The 20,347-nt window shown below is 36.2% G+C and overlaps 1 protein-coding gene across 1 annotated transcript in view; it reads left to right on the forward strand.

The window, feature by feature from the left end:
* Window positions 1-20,347, forward strand: part of SLC30A5 (solute carrier family 30 member 5) — a 75,939-nt gene that overhangs the window by 44,301 nt on the left and 11,291 nt on the right. The window contains exons 4-12 of the mRNA XM_007949181.2: window positions 5,022-5,107; window positions 8,537-8,624; window positions 14,380-14,467; window positions 15,642-15,718; window positions 15,960-16,130; window positions 16,854-17,142; window positions 17,305-17,513; window positions 18,083-18,240; window positions 19,280-19,409. Coding sequence (XP_007947372.1) covers window positions 5,022-5,107; window positions 8,537-8,624; window positions 14,380-14,467; window positions 15,642-15,718; window positions 15,960-16,130; window positions 16,854-17,142; window positions 17,305-17,513; window positions 18,083-18,240; window positions 19,280-19,409 — 1,296 coding nt within the window. The remainder of the gene's footprint in view (window positions 1-5,021; window positions 5,108-8,536; window positions 8,625-14,379; window positions 14,468-15,641; window positions 15,719-15,959; window positions 16,131-16,853; window positions 17,143-17,304; window positions 17,514-18,082; window positions 18,241-19,279; window positions 19,410-20,347) is intronic.

Raw genomic sequence — 20,347 nt, forward strand, 5'->3', positions numbered from 1 at the left:
TATCACAGTGACATAACCCGGAAACCAACCCAGCTATGGAAGTATCCAAAGTAAATAAGCCTACAAGATTGTAAACAGGGAACCAGAGATATCAATTGACAAATGAGGACAACTACAAACCAAAAATGGGGGGGGAAAAAAATTGTGTAGTTACAGAACTTCTAGATGGTATGGAAGTCAAGACAACTATGAGATAGAATAGAGTGTTCTAAACTTGAGAAGAAAACTATAAATCACAGAATAACCTCAGAGAAAAATGATAAACCTTCATATCAAAATAAAAAAGAGGACCAGCACAAATATTTAGCAAATAGTAAAACAGTAACAACAAAGGAAATAATAACACGATTCAGAACAAAATGAGCTCAGCACAGAAAATTATATGGAACAAAGAAATCAACACCACGAAAAAGCATATAACAAAAATGACAGCAACAAATTCATACTTGTTGATAATTACATATCTGATAAATCTCTAAGATTTATGGAAAACTCCAATGCCTCAACAGCAAAGGAATTAACAATCCAATTGAAAAATGGGCAGAAGGCATAAATAGACACTTCATGAAGGAGGATATTCAGGTGGCCAGCAAATACATGAGGAGATGCTCATGATCATTGGTCATCAGAGAGATGCAAATAAAAACAAAAATGAGATACTGTCTTACCCCAGCACTGATGGCAAGGTTCAACAAGACAGAAAGTAACAAATGCTGGTGGGGATGTGGAGAGATTGGGACTCTCATACCTTGTTGGTGGGACTGTGAAGTGATACAAACACTGTGGAAAGAAGTATGGCGATTCCTTAGAAAGCTTGAATTGGAGATACCATTTGACCCAGCAATCCCATTACTAGGTATATGTCCTAGAGAGGTGAGAGCCAGGACAGGAACAGGTATATGCATACCTATGTTCATTGCACCACTATTTACAATATTAAAAAGATGAAAACAACCTATGTGCCCATCAGCAGAAGAGTGGATGAGCAAACTATGGTACATACACATAGTGGAATGCTGTGCAGCACTAAAGAATAATGTAGAGTCTGCAAAACACCACATAACGTGGATGAACTTGGAGGACATTATGCTGAGTGAAATAAGTCAATCACAGAAAGACAAATACAATATTAGTTTGTTGTTGTGGAGGGTCAAGGAAAGGTTTATATATGGAGGGAAACTCTTTGTTGATTGCCAGGGGTGGGAGGGAACACTACAAAAAAAAAAAAATTGACCCATTCACTTTACTTTTGTGTATTTCACTGTACATAAATTATATTTCAATAAAATGCATTTAAAAAAAACAGGAACAGCTGCAAAAATAAGGCAAATAAAAAGAAATATTTAAAGAAATACTTTAAAAAGACAAAAGGAATATACATAGACAAAAAAACAACCCACAGTATCTGGGCAGGGTAGAATGAGAGAAAAGAGCAGTAGTAAAAGAATAATAAAGAAAAGAGAAAATTGCAAAAAGAAAAACAAGAGATAGGAAAAACCAAAAGAAAGAAAAAAGATGGCAACAGGAAAATGGCAGGGGGAGGGAGAAGAATGAGGGAAGGGGAAAAGAAAGAAAAAATAACAAAAGGGAAGAAAAAGAATAATTTGAAAACAGCAAACCTATGGCCCCTAGGTGCCCTTCAGGTCTGGAATTGAACCCACTCCTGTGGCTTCCAGCCGAACAAAAGACAGGCATATGAGGTAAACATTTATATGAGGTAGAATATACACTCCTTGGACAGAACAATCATGGGAGAATATAATGGCTGTGTATGCACAGGGAGACAGCCCAGGGTCAGGAGTGCATAGAGGGAAGGACACAGGTAAGAGGTAACTATTGGGAGGAAGAGGGAGGGGAGCTGTTGCAGTGTGGTAAATTGTAATCAGTGTCATGAGACCGTGTATGTGAACTGCTGTATGGAAAGTTAATTTGCTCTGTAAACTTTCATCCAAATCACAATTTAATTTTTAAAAATAAATAAATAATAAAAGCTGAGGGTACAGGGCAGGGTACCCAGGCTCTATCAGGGCACACAGATTGGGATGGAATTCCTAGTGGTCCAAAAGGTGGGTGGAGGTGGGGGAAGGTCATCCCACTATTCACAGAGGGTATGAAGAATAAGAGGAACAAGGAGAATATTGCACCTTTCCAGTCGTCAGCCGCCAGTGTGATTGCCCGTGCTGTCCTCAGCAAATGGAGCCTATTTAGGTCACTGAGATCAGACCGCCACTTGCAAATATTCAAACTGGCTGCGCCCTTAGGACAGCCAAAAGTCAACACCTCAGTTTGTCTCCTTATTTGCTGGTTTCAAGTTGTCAGCCACCAGTCCAGTTATCCATGGTGAGCAGGGCTGATTCTTAGATTGCTGTCTAGATCCTAACAACACTTGTGAATATTCAGACTGGCCATGCCATCAGTATAGTTGGCAGTCCACAGCTCCGTTTGTCTCCTCATTCAGTGTTTTAGTTCAAGTTCTTTTGCTAGTTACTGTTTAATCCACTTTTTATCCTTCCTTTCAAAGCTCAGGGTTCCAGGATTATCTTCTGCATCTATTTCAATTGGTTTCTCCTTTCTTTGTTGAAGAGGGTCTATGTAGTTTATCTGCCTATTCTGCCATCTTGTCAGAAGTGCCCCCCTTTCCTATCTTTTTAATGATCTTTTGTTTTCTTCATATATGATGTTCTTTATGTCATCCCACAACTCATCTTCAGTCACTGGTGTTCTTGCATCAAATCTCTCTTCCCCTCATGGTCTCTAAATTCCAGTGGGATATACTTAAAGTCATATTTTCACTTTAGTGGACTTGTTTTAATTTTCTTTAGGTTCAACTTCCACTTGTATATGAGCAATTAGAGGTCTGTTCCACACTCAGCTCCTGGTCTTGTTTTGACTGATGATATTGAGCTTCTCCATTGCCTCTTTCCACAGATGTAGTTTGATTTCTTTGTATTCCATCTGGTAAGGTCTGCTTTTATAGTTTATGTTATTTTAAAAAGGTATTTGCAGTGTATAAGTTGTTCTTGAAAAATTCTATCATGCAATCTCTGGCGTCACTTCTATCACCAAAGCCACATTATCCAAGTACCCATGCTGCTGCTTTGTTTCCAACGTTTACATTCCAGTCAACAGCAATAATCAATACCACTTGATTGCATGTTTGGTCAATTTCAGACTTCAGAAGGTAGTAAAAATCTTCAGTTTCTTCATCTTTTGTTTTGGTGGTTGGTGCATAAGTTTGAATAATAGTCATATTAACTGGTCTTCCTTATAGGCATATGGATATTATCCCATCATTGACAGCATTGTACTTCAGGATAGGTCTTGAAATGTTCTTTTTGATGATAAATCCGATGCCATGCCTCTTCAATTTTTCATGCCCAGCATGGTAGACCATTCTGTTGTATGATTCATAATGGCAGTACCAGTACATTTCAGCTCACTAATGCCTAGGACATTGACCTTCATGCATTCCATTTCATTTTTGACAACTTTCTGTTTTCCTAGATTCATATTTCATACATTCTACATTATGATTATTAATGAATGTTTGTAGCTGTTTCTTCTCTTTTTGAGTCATATCCATCAGCAAATGAAGGTCCCAAAAGCTATATTCCATCCTCGTCATTAAAGTGGATTGTACTTTGTGGAGGCAGCTCTTCCCCAGTCATATTTTGAGTGCCTTCTAACCTGAGAGGCCCTATATCAGACAGTGTTTCACTGCTCTTCATAAAGATTTCCAGTAATAAATCAGACATTGTTTCACTGCTATGCATAAGGTTTTCCATGGCCAGAAGCAGATGGCCCTTTCCTTCTTCTGAGTCTGTCTTAGTCTGGAAGCTCCACTGCAAGTTGTCCACCATGGGTGACCCTACTGGTATTTGAAATACCAATGGTATAGTCTCCAGCCAGCCTTACAGCAACATACAAGTCACCACAGTAGGGCAAACTGACTGACAAGTGGTGGATGTCATTGGGAGGCAGATATAAAGCAGGGTATGGCCTCTGGAATCTGTTATACTATTATTTTGAACAAGTTACTTAATTTGTCTTTTCCTTAGCTTTCTCATCTGTAAAATGGAGGTAAAATACCTTCCTATGGTAGGAGCCCTGGTAGCACAGTGGTTAAATAAAACTCTTGGCTGCTAATTGAAAAGTCACCAGTTTAAACTCACCAGCTACTTTGCAGGTTCCATAAAGATTACGGCCTTGGAAACACCATGGGGCAGTTCTACCCTGTTCTCTGGGGTCACTATGAGTCAGAATCAGCTTAATAGCAATAGGGGTTTTTTGATTTGGAATGGAGCTATGAGGAATAAATGAATTAGTATGTGTAAAGTTCTCAGAACAGTGACTGGCACATGGTGAGCATGCAGTACGTATTAGTTTTCACCATTGTTGTGATCATTATTCCTTTTAGTCACATTAAGCTCAAGATGACACCAGAAATGCCCTGCATTCTACATTTAATCTTACATTACTACTTCATTGGACAGCAGTTATACCCTACTATGTATTTGCTTCATACCACAACTTAGAAACCTGTGCCATGATTTTTTTGTTTAGCAAGACAAATTTAATACCTGTTTTAGAGATAAGAACGTTTTCAAAATAGGATTAATTTAAATCCTATCTAAATATTTTTCTCCCTTTTTGAAATAATTCAAGCACTGAAAATTCCTAATGAAAACGAATTTAAAGACTTGAATATTGGGTTGCTAGCAAACTAGTGAGAAATTAATGAGAAAGCATCATGAAGTCTATTCTGTAGAAAAAGATTTCAGAATTTACAAGATACGAATATGGATAATGGAAAATAGAGTACTGTCTGGCAAATCCAGGGTTAGTCAAGGGATCTGCATGTTTCCTATTTAATTGCAAAATATGTATGTAATTGTTTGGCCTTTAAAATACTTAATGGTTACCATTATTATCTTTCATTCTGGGTTTCATTTAAGATTTTGAGCTATTTTGAAATAACCTGAATATGACTGAAATTTTTAATTTTTTGTTTCCATTTATAGTGGATCAAAATATTTAAACATGCAGTTGCTGGGTGTATAATTTCACTTTTGTGGTTTTTTGGCCTTACTCTTTGTGGACCACTAAGGTAAATAAAATGTATATTTGGAATATTTATTGTGTTTTCATTTTGAATATTAAATTATTCCACTGCATTTTATGTATGTCATATATTTGTTTGTACAGATCCTTCTGTCACTCCCATAACATTTGATACATTTCAACAAACAGATGTATAGAGAGAACATATTTAGCTTATGGATTACTTCTGTGGTGAATACTGTTCATCATGATCTGTCACAGACATTTTCTAGTTTTTCTCATTCTTTAGTGATCCCTTTAGCAGCTGATTCAGAAGGTAAAAGGTCTGAAGTAGTAAATGAACCAATAAGGAGAGCCACATCTTTAAAATCACTCTTCTTTTTGCACAGCTCAGCAGTACCCTGATACCCACAGAAAATGTTTCAGAGATAGTTCTCTATTTCTAAAGTGTTTGACTTACTGGGTAAAAGTATAAAAAGTATGTTGCCATTGCTGAGGGGGGAATACAAGGATGAGAGATTAAGGAAGGATCTTTAAAAGGATCTCACTTGGATGGGGGGTGGGCAGATGAAGAGTGAGTAATAGGTTGGAAACAGAATGAGAAAATTTCTTCCCCCTCTCCCAGCCAATAGGATAGCTTCTAGGTTTGGTTTTCTATGGCTTATTTGCCCTGTACTTTGTCACATGCCAAGCAGAATATGCAGAATTCCAAATGTCATATCCCTGTCTCTGACACAGCAGCATCCTGGAGGGTTGAGCTTGGGGAGAGCCTTTTAGTTTATGCTTGACTATGAATTGAGTTTAGTAATACTGCTTGTCATCCCTCATTTTAAATTTGCTATTCATGAAATAATGTTGGTCTGTATGTTTGTAAATCATTGCTGTTATATGTTAGACTAGGGAGGAGAGGGGAAAAATTCTTAATTACTTGGATCCTTCGTCTTTCTTCTACAGAGCAGCTGGTGGGTTGAACCGCCAACCTTCTGGTTAGCAGTCAAATGTCTTAGGCACTGCACCACCAGAGGTCCCCCTACTACTTCATAGTCTGTCTTAGATTAGTCTTATGCTGTTGATATATTTACTTTCTTAAATTATAATCTTCCAGATATTAACAGAACTAAAGTTATTGGTGATACATTCTCATTACAAATTTTTTGTTGTTGTAAAAACATATATATAACCCAGTTTAGTGATACCAATTATGTTAATCACATGCAGCCACTGCCCATAACTGTTGCCAAATTTCCCATCACCATAAACACACATTCACTAAACAAAAACTCCCTCTTTCCCTCTCCTTCCCACCCCTATTAACCACTGACAAACTTTGATGTCTGTGAGGCTTCTCAGGTTCATCCATCAGGACTTCGTTTCTCTTTATGGCTGAGGAGTACTCCTTTATATGTATGTACCACATTTGTTCATCCATTTACACATTGATGGACACTTAGGTTGCATCCACTTTTTGATATCATAAATAATGCTGCAGTGAACATTGATGTACATGTGTCTGTTTTCCACAGTCACCTGTGTCATTTTGCATTCGATGATTACAGATTTTTTACTAAAGAAAATATTTATTTAATGAGCAGATGAAAATCTATTTTATTAGTTAGATCTATGAGCCCCCATTTGGCTGGTGATAATTTTGTTTTTACTCTTTTTTGTGGTAAAATACATACAATCTTTACCATTTTAACCATTTTTCAATGTGCAGTTCAATGACACTAATTACAGTATTGTACAAGCATCACCACCATCTATTTCCAAAATCTTTTCGTCACTCCAAACCACTCTATCCATTAAGCAGTAACTCCCAATTCTCCTAGACCCTTTTGTTGATGGGTGCCTTCAAGTTGATTCCGACACATAGCTGCCCCCTGTGACTGAGTAGATCTGTCCTATGTATTTTCTTAGCTTTACAGAAGCTTGTTGTCCTCTTTATAGAAGCAGATTGCCAGCTCTTTCTCCTGTGGAGCCTCTTCTTGGGTTCATACTGCCTGTCTTTCAGTTAGCAGCCAAGTGCTTAATCATTGCACCACTAGGGTGCCTCTCATATAAGTGAAATAATACAGTGTTTATCCTTTTGTGTCTGGCTTATTTCACTTAGCATAATGTGTTCAAGGTTCGTCCGTGTTATAGCATATATCAAAACTTCATTCCTTCTTAGGGTTGAAGAATATTCCATTGATGCATATACTAATTGTGTTTATCCATTAGTCTTTTAATGGACACTTGGCTTATTTCTACCTTTTGGCTTTTGTGAATGATGCTGCTATGAGTGCTGGTATACAAGTATCTTTTTGACTCCCTGTTTTTAAGTCTTTTGGGTATATACCTGGGAGTAGAATTGCTTTTAATTCCTTGAAAGAAATATTTCATGTATATCGAAAGAGGAAATATAAATGTTTTTTTTTGTGTGCTGTCAGGTTGATTCTGACTCGTAGCAATCCCCTATGACAGAATAGAACTGCTCCTACAGAGTTTGATAAGCTGTATTCTTCATGGGAACAGATTGCCAGGTCCTTTCTCCCACTGAGCAGCTTGGTAGGTTCAAACTGCTTACTTTTCAGTTAGCAGCCAAGCACTTAAACACTGTGCCACCAGGGCTTCTTAAATATAAATATAGGTGGGTATGTTTAAAGAATAGTAAAATGAACATCCATGTATTTAGCACACAGCCCTAAAAATGAAACATTACAAATACGTTTGAAGCCCTGTTTATCCCTCCTGATTGAATCTTTCCCTCACCTTGGGATATGTAACTTAAGTTTTATTTTTCATTCATTTGGTTTCCTTATGGTTGTACCACATACATTTTTATGTTTAATTTTGCAAATGTTTTACTTTATATAGATGGAATTACATTTCATATATTTTTCTGTAACATGCCTTTTCTATTCATTGTTGTTTGAGATCTGTCCATTCTGATGCATGTATCTATAGTTTATTCATTTTTATGGGTTTTTTTTAAACATAAAATTCACATACCATAAAAGTTACCCCTTCAAAGTATACAACTCAGTGTTTTTCTGTATATTCACAGAGGACCATTCACTTTTTAGCTGCTATATAGTATTCCTTAGAATGGAGTACAGTATTCCACTTTTTAGCTGCTATATAGTTTCCCACAGAATGGATGTATTCCATTCTGTGGAATACTATATCCAATCTTCTGTCAGTGCACATTTAGGTTGTTTCCAGTTTGGGGCAACTGCAAACAGTGCTGCTATGAACAATCTATAAATCTTGCTTGTATGATATAATCCTAGGAGTAAGACTATTGGATATTGATAGCTTCAACCTTTCTAATGTAGATAATGCCAAAATATTTTCCAAAGCAGTTATACTAATTTATTTTTCTCCTAATGTTTCATGAAATCAAAGAAAATTCATTTTCTTATTATGCTTGAATGCTTGTTACATGCTAAAGATCAGCTATGTTTTGTGAATGATACGTGTTTTATTTTTGTAGGACTTTGCTGCTATTTGAACACAATGATATTGTTGTTATTTCACTGCTCAGTGTTTTGTTCACTAGCTCTGGAGGAGGACCAGCAAAGGTATCTTTTGCCATTATCAGTTATTTGGAAATTGAAAGTATGTATATAAAATGTTACTCAATACAGTAAAATATTTTCTTTTACCACTTAAAAGAATGCAGGGGTTTTTTTTATGCTATGTTTAATTTGTCTTGCAATTTCTTCTTTTTCATTTTAAATGTGTATAGATTCTTAGAAAGTTACAAAAATAGTACAGAGAAGTTTGAAAATAGAACAGAGAGATTTCATGGAATCAGTCTCCCTCAATAGTTAACATTTTAATCAACCAAAGTACAGTATCAAAACCAGGTAATTGGCATTTGCACAGTCAATGGACCTTGTTTAGATTTCACCAGTTTATATACACTCCATTGTTTGTGTTTGTTTCTATGGAATTTTATCACATGTATAGATTCATGTAACCACCCATCAACATACAGAACTGATTCATCCCCACAATTCATAACACTTAAAATCGTTTTTGGAAAATAAAACTTAAGAACTTCTTAAAGTCTATTATATTTCAAGACTAAGGCACTTGACTGCTAACCAGAAGGCTGGAGGTTCAAACCCACCAGCTACTCCTCGGCAGGAAGGTTGGGCAATCCTACTTCCGTAGTGATACTGCCTTGGAAACCCAAGGAGGGGTCGCTATGAGTCGGGGCCAACTCGACGGCAAATAACAACAACAACAACAATGAACATTTATTTTAGGCCAACTAAGCATCCCTGTTCCTCCTAAGTAATTCAAGCATTGTCCCCTTTTGGTAAATGAGTTGTTAAGTGCCATCAAGTCTGTTCTGACTCATAGCAACCCTACGTTCAACAGAATAAATGCTGCCTGATTCTGTGCCGTTTTCATAATCGTTGCTGTGCTTGAGCCCATTGTTGCAGCAACTGCATCAATCCATCTCATTGAGGGTCTTACCCAGTATGATACCCTTCTCCAGGGACTGCTCCCTTCTGACAGTGTGACCAAAGTATGAGAGACCAAGTCTGGCTATTCTTGTTTCTGAGGAACACTCTGGCTGTACTTTCCCTAAGACAGATTTGTTCATTCTTTTAACATTGCATTGTACATTAAATAAATGAATTACCAACCTACAGTTCCAAGCTCTTACAGCTATAGTCTTTCTGTTTTGTTGAATGAAATGCTTCCCAGGCTTAAGTATCCCTGGTGGTACAAATGATTAAGAGCTCAGCTGCTAACCGAAATGTTGGCTATTCCAACTCACCGAGTGGCTCCACTGAAGAAAAACTTGGCAGTCTGCTTCCATAAAGATTACAGCCAAGAAAATCCTTGGGGCAGTGCTACTCTTGTCAAATGGTACTACTGTTAGAGTAGACTTGATGGTACCTAAAGCAACAACAAACATATATGGTATGTTGTTCTAGATAAAAGGGAAAGGAAAATTAAAGACAAGGCATAAGTCCCTATTCTGAAAAGGGCTTTCAGGTTAAGCAATAAAGGCAGTTAATTAAAAAAGAAAGTAAACAAAGTGCTAAGTAGAATACAGTAAAGGAATACCCAATCTGTAGATTTCAAACTGCACCACTAATCCTTGCCCCTCAACCATAGAGTACTCCAAGATACATTTCAAATTATCAAAGAGTTTTATGGTTTTAACACCACAAACCTACTAGCTGCTCCGCAGAAGGAAGACGGGGCGATCTACTTCCATAAATATTTACACCCTTGGAAACTCAATGGGGGTCACTATGAGTTGGAACCGATTTGATGGCAGTGAGTTGGGTTGTTTTTTTTTCCAGTAACATGGATGAGCTTGGAGGACATTATGCTGAGTGAAATATGTCAGTCACAGAAGGACAAATACTGTATTAGTTCATTATTGTAAAAAGACAAGGAAAGGTTTATATATGCAAGGAAACTTTCTTTGTTGGCTACCAGGGGCGGGAGGGGAGGGAAGGGAACACTGAAAAATAAAAATAAATAAATAAAAGACAGGGAAAGGTTTATATATGGAAGGAAGCTTTCTTTGTTGGTTACCAGGAGTGGGAGGGGAGAGGAAGGAACACTGGAAAGTAAATAAATAAAAGACAGGATGTGAAAGAAATACAGTCTAAGGAAAAGGAAAAAAGTAAAGAGTTTTATGGTTTTAAATGAAAGATATTTTTAAAAACCTGGTATTAAATATAGATGGATACTTTATCTATGGGCAGAGAAGAACTTTCTGAGCATAAAAGCAATGGACAAAAATTACAAAGTTTGAAAAACTGAGTACATTTAACTTCATAATGATTATAAACTTCTGTATAACAGAAACCATTGTACAAATAACAAACTGCCGACAACAACAAAACATTGTCACAAACAAAACAGTTTTACATTTCTTCAAAAATATAAATCACCCAAATCAGTTCAGAAAAATGCTAAGATCCTCACAACAGAAATGAGCAAAGGATAAGGAAACAACAATGCACAAGAAAAATACAAATGACTTTAAACATTCAAAAAGTAAAAGTTCAGCTGCACCTCTATTCAGAAATGAGAGGTCTTTTTTTTTTTAGTGCCAGTAATGAATCTGGACATCTATCCAGGACAGTGAATTTTTTGTTCTTAACTATGACTCTGAAGCACCATAGAATACTCAGTTGTCCACTTTTTCAACAAAATATTAAATTGTAGTCTCTGGATTTGACAGTTGATATTGCTGTATCCTAACTCAATGAAATTATAAAATTTTAAAATGTGTGGTTTATGTATACTGACTTCTGCCAAAATATCCACCACACTAACAGAATTATCAAGTATAGTAGTCATCACATAATGAATGGAATAGTTGCCTTACTTACTACCTTAGACTTAGATTTAATGGAATTAATGTGACTTTGGGAGGTCTGGTGGCATAGTGCCTAAGGCATTTGACTGCTAACCAGAAGGCTGGCGGTTCAAACCCACCAGCCGCTCCTCAGAAGAAGAATTAGGAAATCTACTTCCATAGTGATACTGCCTTGGAAACCTAAGGAGGGGTCACTATGAGTCAGATCTGACTCAACTGCAGTGAGTTTTTAATGTGACATTATACCTGTACATGTTATAAATGTAGAATATATAGTAAAGTTATTTAGATTGCTTTTACATGTAACATTCTGAAATACCTGTATAAGCTGCTAGTATGCCCTTTCTATAATTTGTGAAATAAGACAAAATCTTTTGTTGAAATTCTTTCACAAAATGAAAACAAGCTTAAAAAGTTTGTCAGTGTTTAAATGCTTTATAACTTTATTATGTATTAGACATCAGTTTGTTAATTTCAACATGACTTCTTTATTCTTCCTTAGAGAAAGGTAATTGTAGTTTCACACTGTCAAGAGTATTATGAGTACTTGTTCATTTGAATGCCACACTATTCCTCTTCAATTTGTCATTCCCGGCATAGTAGATCATATGGTTGTTGGATTCAAAATGGCCAAAACCAGTCCATTTCAATTCACTAATGCCTAGGATATAGATCTTTATGTGTTCCATTTCATTTTTGACAACTTCCAATTTTCCTAGATTCATACTTTGTACATTCCATGTTCTGATTGTTAATGGATGTTTGCCGCTGTTTCTTCTGATTTTGAGTCATGGCATAGCAGCAAATGAAGTTCCTGAAAGATTTACTCCATCCATGTCATTAAGGTCAACTCTACTTTGAGGAGGCAACTCTTCCCAGTTGTATTTTGAGTGCCTTCTGACCTGAGGGGCTCATCTCTGGCACTATATCAGACAGTATTTCACCATTGTTCATAAGGTTTTCACTGGTAAATTCTTTGAGAAGTAGATGGCCACTTCCTTCTTCTGAGTCTGTCTTAGTCTGGAAGCGCCACTGAAACCTGTCCACCGTGGGTGACTCTGCTGGTTTTTTAAATACTAGTGACATAGCCTTCAGCCTCACAGCAACACTCAAGCCACCACACAGTATGACAAAGTGACAGATTTGTGGTGTATATGGATTTGGATAACACTGAGAATGGGAATTCCAGAACACTTAATTGTGCTCATGAAGAACTAGTACGTACACCAGGAGACTGTTGTTCAAACAGAACAAGGGGATATTGCCTGATTTAAAATCAGGAAGGAAGTGTGTCAGGGTTGTATCCTTTCACCATACTATTCAATCTATATGCTGAGCAAATAATCCGAGAATCTGGACTATATGAACAAAAACGTGGTAACATCAGGATCAGAGGAAGACTCATTAACAAACTGTAAAATGCAGACAACACAACCTTCCTTGTTGGAAGTGAAGGTGACTTGAACCACTTACTGTTGAAGATTAAAGACTACAGTCTGCAGTATGGATTACACCTCAACATTAAAGAAAACAAAAATTCTCACAACTGGACCATTTAGCAGCATCACGATAAATGGAGAAAAGATTGAAGTTGTCAAAGATTTCATATTACTTGGTTCCACAATCAACACCTGTGGAAGCACCAGTCAAGATATCAGATGTTGTATTCAGATGTTGTACTGCATGGGCAAATCTGCTGCAAAAGACCTCTTTAAAGTGCTGAAGAGCAAAGATGTCACTTTGAAGACTAAGGTCTGATAGCATAGTGCTGAAGGCACTTGACTGCTAACCAGAAGGCTGGCGGTTCACACCCACCAGCCACTCCTCGGAAGGAAGATGGGGCAATCTACTTCCATAGTGACAAGGCCTCAGAAACCCAAGGAGGGGTCACTATGAGTGGGGTCCGACTCAAGGGCACATAACAACAACAACCACCACCACCCAAGCCATGGTGTTTTCAATAGTGTCATATGCATGTGAAAGGTGGATAGTGCATAAGGAAGACTGAAGAAGAGTTGATGCTTTTGAGTTGTGATGTTGTAGAAGAATACTGAAAGTACCATGAACTGCCAGAAGAATAAACAAATCTGTTCTGGAAGAAGTACAACCAGAACATTCCTTGGAAGTGAGAATGGCCAGACTTCATTGTACCTACTTTGGTCATGTTGTCAGAAGGGACCGTTCTCTGGAGAAGGATATCATGATTGATAAAGTGGAGGGACAATGAGAAAGGGAAGGCCCTTAATGAGATGGATTGACACAGTGGTTGCAACAGTGGGCTCAAGTATAGCAAGGATTGTGAGGCTGGAGCAGGACCAGGCAGTATTTCATTCTATTGTACATGGGGTTGCTATGAGTCAGAGCCTACTCTACAGCACCTAACAACAGAGTATTCATATTACTATAAATTAAATGTCCCTTGTATGTTGCAGAGTAAATAAGTCCCTACTAATAATTGTTTGGGAGCTCTGGTAGCATAGTGGCTAAGGCACTTGACTGCTAACCATAAGGCTGGCGGTTCAAACCCACCAGCCACTCCTCGGAAGGAAGTTGGGCAATCCTACTTCCGTAGTGATACTGCCTCAGAAACCCAAGGAGGGGTCGCTATGAGTCAGGTCCGACTCGACGGCACATAACAACAACAACGACAATAATTGTTTAGCTACTTGAGCTTTTCAACAAGAAACAAAATAGCATTTGGACAGGTTAATTCTATGAAGTGTAACAGTTGGTGAATAATAACATATTAACAAGGAGATAGTTGAAGTCATCAATATTATATGTCTTAAGGGCCATTCATATATAAATGGAGCTCTTTACTTTTATATTGTAAATTTATACTATATAAGGACTTTAATCTCAGATGTTTTTTGTTAAGTGCTTTTTGGATGTTTTTCTTTAGCATTTGTATAGTCTTAGTCTCTAAAATCAATCCTTGAAAAAGCCGTCTTTACTATTATTTTCTATATTTTCAGACAAGAGGGGCTGCTTTCTTCATTATTGCTGTGATCTGTTTATTGCTTTTTGACAATGATGATCTCATGGCTAAAATGGCTGAACACCGTATCCTTTGCAGTAGATTGGAGTTATTTAAAGTCTTACCAAAAAATAGCAGCCTGGCAGAATGGGAAGAGAAGGGGCAAGTGAATTAAACTGATTAATCATGAATGAAACTTTCACAGATATATGTACCTTTAGGTATTCTAAATCGGTATTCAAATAGTGAATAAATTCATTTTAAATAAAATATAGCATCTCAACAGCAACCTAATATTCAGAAATTTAGGGATATCAAAAGAATATTTTAGAATGTCCTAGTAGTAAGAAACAATACGTGATTTCCCACTCAATCAATGTATTTGCACCCTTGGGTATTACCATTTAAGTAGCTTCTGGGTTTAGGGTTTTTTGAGGTGTTTTGTTTTTGTTTTTGTTTTTTTTCTTTGGTTTATATTACAGTTCAAATGCTCATTTTAAAAGTGAGTGGCAGTTATTAAAGAAAAAACAAGTCAATGGCAATTATTTTATGTTAACTTTTTTGAATTGAAAAACGTTTAGTATCTTCTTGCCCAAAAGAGAAAAGTTTAAAGTCATTAACCTGGTATTCACTTTAATGTTATAAATTAGTATTTCCAGCCCTCACTGTTCTCTTGAATAAACCCAATTTTTCAGTTTTAAAAATAGCTCATTTTTCTCTACAGATGTACCTGTTCCCTGTACTTTCCCACCCACACATCTTTGTACAGTCCATTCAGCAGAACTCAGAACTTATCAGGGTTTAATTCTTCTGGTTACTGATACTCACTAACCTAAAACTTACTAATAATAATTTACTTTATTACAATGAAGGAGGGAGTCATGACTTGGAAAAGTTCCAGATTGTTTGTGACACACCCTCCCTTCCCCACCCCACCTTCTTGCTTGCTGTTTTCTTTGCTAGGGTTTATTTGGTCAGTAACTTAGAAGACAGTTTTAGGACTGGTTTTACATGTCATTCGAAGGGGTCCCTGTGAGTCCGATCTGACTCACAGCCACCCCTCCTTGGGTTTCCCAGGTGGTATCGCTAAGGAAGTAGATTGCCCAACATTCCTTCCAAGGAGTGGCTGGTGGATTTGGACTGCCAGCCTTCTAGTTAGCAGTCAAATGCCTTAGACACTATGCCACCAGAGCTCCCAAAGGACTTTACAATTCAGCAGGTTAATATTTGAAGTGTCTTCCTTTACTCCATCTCACTTAGCTGAAGGACATCATGACAGTGCTCTGACTCACATGCTTTACACAGCTATTGCCTTCTTAGGTGTGGCAGATCACAAGGTATGTTCTTTTCTTTTGTTACTAACGTGATCGAGAGATCCTAAGAAGTTACAGTAATTACAACTTTATAAGTGCATTTAAAATAAGCTATAAGTAATTTACAATCTTGTTTTCAATTTCAGTAGTTTAAATAATTTGAGCTATGGAAAGAAATACACTAGTTCCCTTCCTTCAAATGTAGTATATTTAAGGATTCAATATTAGACTGTTTCTAATGAGACTTATCTGATTTTACTTATAGGGTGGAGTATTGTTGTTAGTACTGGCTTTGTGTTGTAAAGTTGGTTTTCATACAGCTTCCAGAAAGCTCTCCATGGATGTTGGTGGAGCCAAACGTCTCCAAGCTTTATCCCATCTTGTTTCTGTGCTTCTCTTGTGTCCGTGGGTTATCGTTCTTTCTGTGACAACTGAGGTAAGAGCAAGAATTTATTGGTAACAAGTAAAATGGATTGCTATTACATATTAATTTTAGTTCATTACATTTTAGTTTATCATATTGTATTTTATTTTTATATTGACAGTTGCTTATGTTATCTTTGCTTTTTCTTTTTATTTTTGGAAAAATAATTATATTGTTTTCACAGAAAATACAAACCAAATGCTATTGCATTTACATATTTATAATATTTCTGTGGCCCAGAGGAATCAGTTGAGCAATTAAAATTACCCGTCATGTCTTTGGTACAAGAATTATGGGCCAGCTAGTACTTATAAGGGAGCTCTGGTGCCTTAGTGCCTAAGGCATTTCACTGCTAACCAGAACAGTGGCAGTTCAAACCCACCAGCCACTCCTTGGAAGGAAGGTTGCGCGATCTACTTCCGTAGTGATATATACTGCCTTGGAGACCCAAGGAGGGTTCGCTGTGAATCGGATCCGACTCCATACAAGTGTGTTTGGTTTTGTTTTTGGTTAGTACTTATAAACATATTAAATGATTATGCTTTTGTGTTTTAATACCTTGGGGAGTACTAGAAAAATGTCAGTGTCTTGTACTGCTTATGTTTTGACATTTTATGAATCATGTTGAAACTTGAGAATATTGGTTTATGCAAAGTCATTAACTAAAACATCTTATAAATGTGAACATTTTACCCATATAGTAGTAACAAGTTCTTTTTATTCTTTTATTTTTAGAGTAAAGTAGAATCGTGGTTTTCTCTCATTATGCCTTTTACAACAGTTATCTTTTTTGTTATGATCTTGGACTTCTATGTGGATTCCATTTGTTCAATCAAAATGGAAGTTTCCAAATGTGCTCGCTATGGATCCTTTCCCATTTTTATTAGTGCTCTCCTTTTTGGAAATTTTTGGACACATCCCTTAACAGACCAGCTTCGAGCTATGAACAAAGTGGCACACCAGGAGAGCACCGAACATGTCCTGTCTGGAGGAGTGGTAGTGAGTGCTATATTCTTCATTTTGTGTAAGCATTTTCCCCTTGTTTTTGTTACAACAAATTTCTTTTTATGGATTATGATGTTCAAATAATTTACTTAATTTGGGAGATTGTTCAGTGATTACATTTAGTGTGGTAAGTTAAACTTTTAAAACTTTTGTAATACTCTTTTTTTTCCCCCTTTTGTAGCTGCCAACATCTTATCAACTCCCTCTAAGAGAGGACAGAAAGGTACCCTTATTGGATATTCTCCTGAAGGAACACCTCTTTATAACTTCATGGGTGATGCTTTTCAGCATAGCTCTCAGTCCATCCCTAGGTTTATTAAAGAATCACTAAAACAAATTCTTGAGGAGAGTGATTCTAGGCAGATCTTTTACTTCTTGTGCTTGAATCTGGTAAGATTTTTAAATATTAGTTGGCATATCTTGAAAGCTTACTGTTTTAATTTTGACACTTCTGATAATTTTAGTAAATCCCAAATTTCTAATAATTAGAGATGGAATAAAATATATTTCCTCTACACAGTGGCAAGATAATAGGGTCATTTTCAGACTATTTAAGTAAACAGTTTTTGAGGTGTTTTAGATGTAATTGATTTGGTATGCTATTTCAACTCAGTAAATATAGTAGTTTTTAAAGATTTTATCCAGTCCTTATAGTATCTCACTAGGACCCACTGATTGCCGGCATTTTGCAGCTTAGCTTATTGATGATTGCAGACATGTAAATAAAACTCTCTCCTTTTAAATAGTTCAGAAATATAAGATGGACATATCTGATTTAGCTTCATCTTTCTTAAAATTTATAGGTTTCTAGTGTAAATTACAGTTAAGTACCCAAAGAGGCAGAATTAAATGATTTCTTCAAATTAGATTTGGCAACTAAGGCTTGAAATCTTCATGATTAAATTCTGATAAATCCCAACACATTCTTCCCATGTTAAACTTTTTTTTTTTTTTTTTAGCTGTTTACCTTTGTGGAATTATTCTATGGTGTGTTGACCAATAGTCTGGGTCTGATCTCTGATGGATTTCACATGCTCTTTGATTGCTCTGCTTTGGTCATGGGACTTTTTGCTGCATTGATGAGTAGATGGAAAGCAACTCGGATTTTCTCCTATGGGTAGGTACACTGACTATCAAGGCGAAGTAGCATGAGAAAAAAGGCCTAAGTGTAAATTTTATCTTAAAAACCAAAATAAAACCAAACTCACTGTCATCGAGTTGATTCCAACTCATAATGACCCCCTTTGGGTTTCCAAGGCAGTAAATCTTTACAGAAGTAGATTGCCAGTCTTCTTTCCACAGAGTGGCTGGGGGATTTGAACTGCCAGCATTCTGGTTAACAGTCATATGCTTTAGGCACTATGCCACCAGCTCCTTAAATTTCATCTCAGGGAATAAACTTTATTTCTTTTAACACAAATAATTTTATAGAGTTTAATTTTTCTTTAATTGGAAGCAGGTAAGAGGAAATGGACCAAGCAAGTACTATGTAAATACTGAATGTCAATAAGCTCAAGACTTTATACCTTACAAGTCCCTCTTATAAACAGAGCAAAATCAGTTAAAATGTTGAGATCCTTGCCCACCAGGTTTCTGTAAGGCAATAGAATGTGCTTAGTCATTCACATCTTGCTATTAAAAAAATTATTCAAAATTTGAAGTGGCTGTGCATTAAGCAAATAATTCACTTCAACAAATATTAGAGTCCTGTTTAGTGCAAGGTATTCTGATAAGTCCTATTCTAAGTAGATTAATAAAATTTAGTTCTTATTCTCATTTATATTTTGAAAAATGGATGAGCTGAAAATACATATATTTTTGGTCCAAGGAAGTGTCCCCAGTGTCATGACAGATATAGAAGATAGCAAAGGTTTAAAGGAGAGAGAGGTAACCTTTTGCTAAGAAATTGGAAAGGCTTTGCGTGAAGAGGGGACACTAAAGAAGGATCTCAATGAATATGTAAAATTTCAGCAAACATACACATGTATGGAAAGACTTTGCAGTGTTAGTATGATGTTTAAAATACTGGTAATTCTCTAATCTTGTTATTTATATAGTTTGAAAGTCTGGGCTTTTGTCCACATTTATAAAGTAAAAATATTTATACTTTATAAAAATATTTGCATTTTACCTTTTCTGTGTATCTACTATTTTAGGTATGGCCGAATAGAAATTCTTTCTGGATTTATTAATGGACTTTTTCTAATGGTGATAGCTTTTTTTGTGTTCATGGAGTCAGTGGCTAGATTGATTGATCCTCCAGAATTAGACACACACATGTTAACAGTAAGTCTTTTTATTTTCCTATTTGAATTTCTCTTCTTACATTCATAGTTATTTTTTCCATGTAGTTATTGGTCTAAGGAAATTTTATTTTTTATTTAAATCATAAATTTAAATAAAAAAACATAAATCCCTATTTAAATTTACAGTGCTGACTCTTAGCCATTTTTTCTAATATTTCAATAGTAAAAATATTACAACATTGTAGAATATACAGTTATTTTTCTGACTTATTAAATGTTTTTGTTTCCAGATGTGTTTTTAAAGATCTGAGGAAATTTGCAAAATGTTAAAGATGAAAAAATTGGAGAATAAGAACAATTTTAAGCTCTGTACTACTAAATGTTTTTTAAATTATATTCTATACATAGGTAGGATCTATAATAAATGCATAGATTATCTCTATATGAATACAAAGAAATTAGTATCAAGATGTATCGATGGTTGCCTCTAATAAGGTAAACTGGGTGGCTGAGAACAGATTAAGAGAGAGACCTTCTCTTTATTCTTTAAAAGGTTTTATACCTTGTACAGGTATTACCCTTTTTAAAATATTTAATTGCTTTTCTTAAAATATGCTTACACATCAATAAATATAAACAATGATTATTAAGTTTTAATTTGTGTCCCAAAAGTTACAATTGAAATAAGGACAGATAAATCATATTATCCATTACTCACCTGGCTTATTCAAGTTTGAGTATTGTGATTGCTTAGAAAACAATGTAACAGTTTTGATTTCTCTCTTGCCTAGACAGTTGTAATAGTCTCCCTAACTATATTACCCTCCTCCTTCCAGTGTCCAGTTGCAAAAACGGCAGGGAGGCCACATGTTCTGACCTCCTCTAACCCTACAAGGGGAAGGCAGGATTACCAGCAGTAACCCAAGGCCTATTACTGCCAGGCCAGACATGTTGCCTCCCTCCAGTCCTTTCTCCAAC

This window comes from Orycteropus afer, unplaced genomic scaffold (genome assembly GCF_000298275.1).
Source record: "Orycteropus afer afer isolate SDZICR_OR568_19922 unplaced genomic scaffold, OryAfe1.0 scaffold00242, whole genome shotgun sequence".
In the NCBI taxonomy this organism is placed as follows: Eukaryota; Metazoa; Chordata; class Mammalia; order Tubulidentata; family Orycteropodidae; genus Orycteropus; species Orycteropus afer.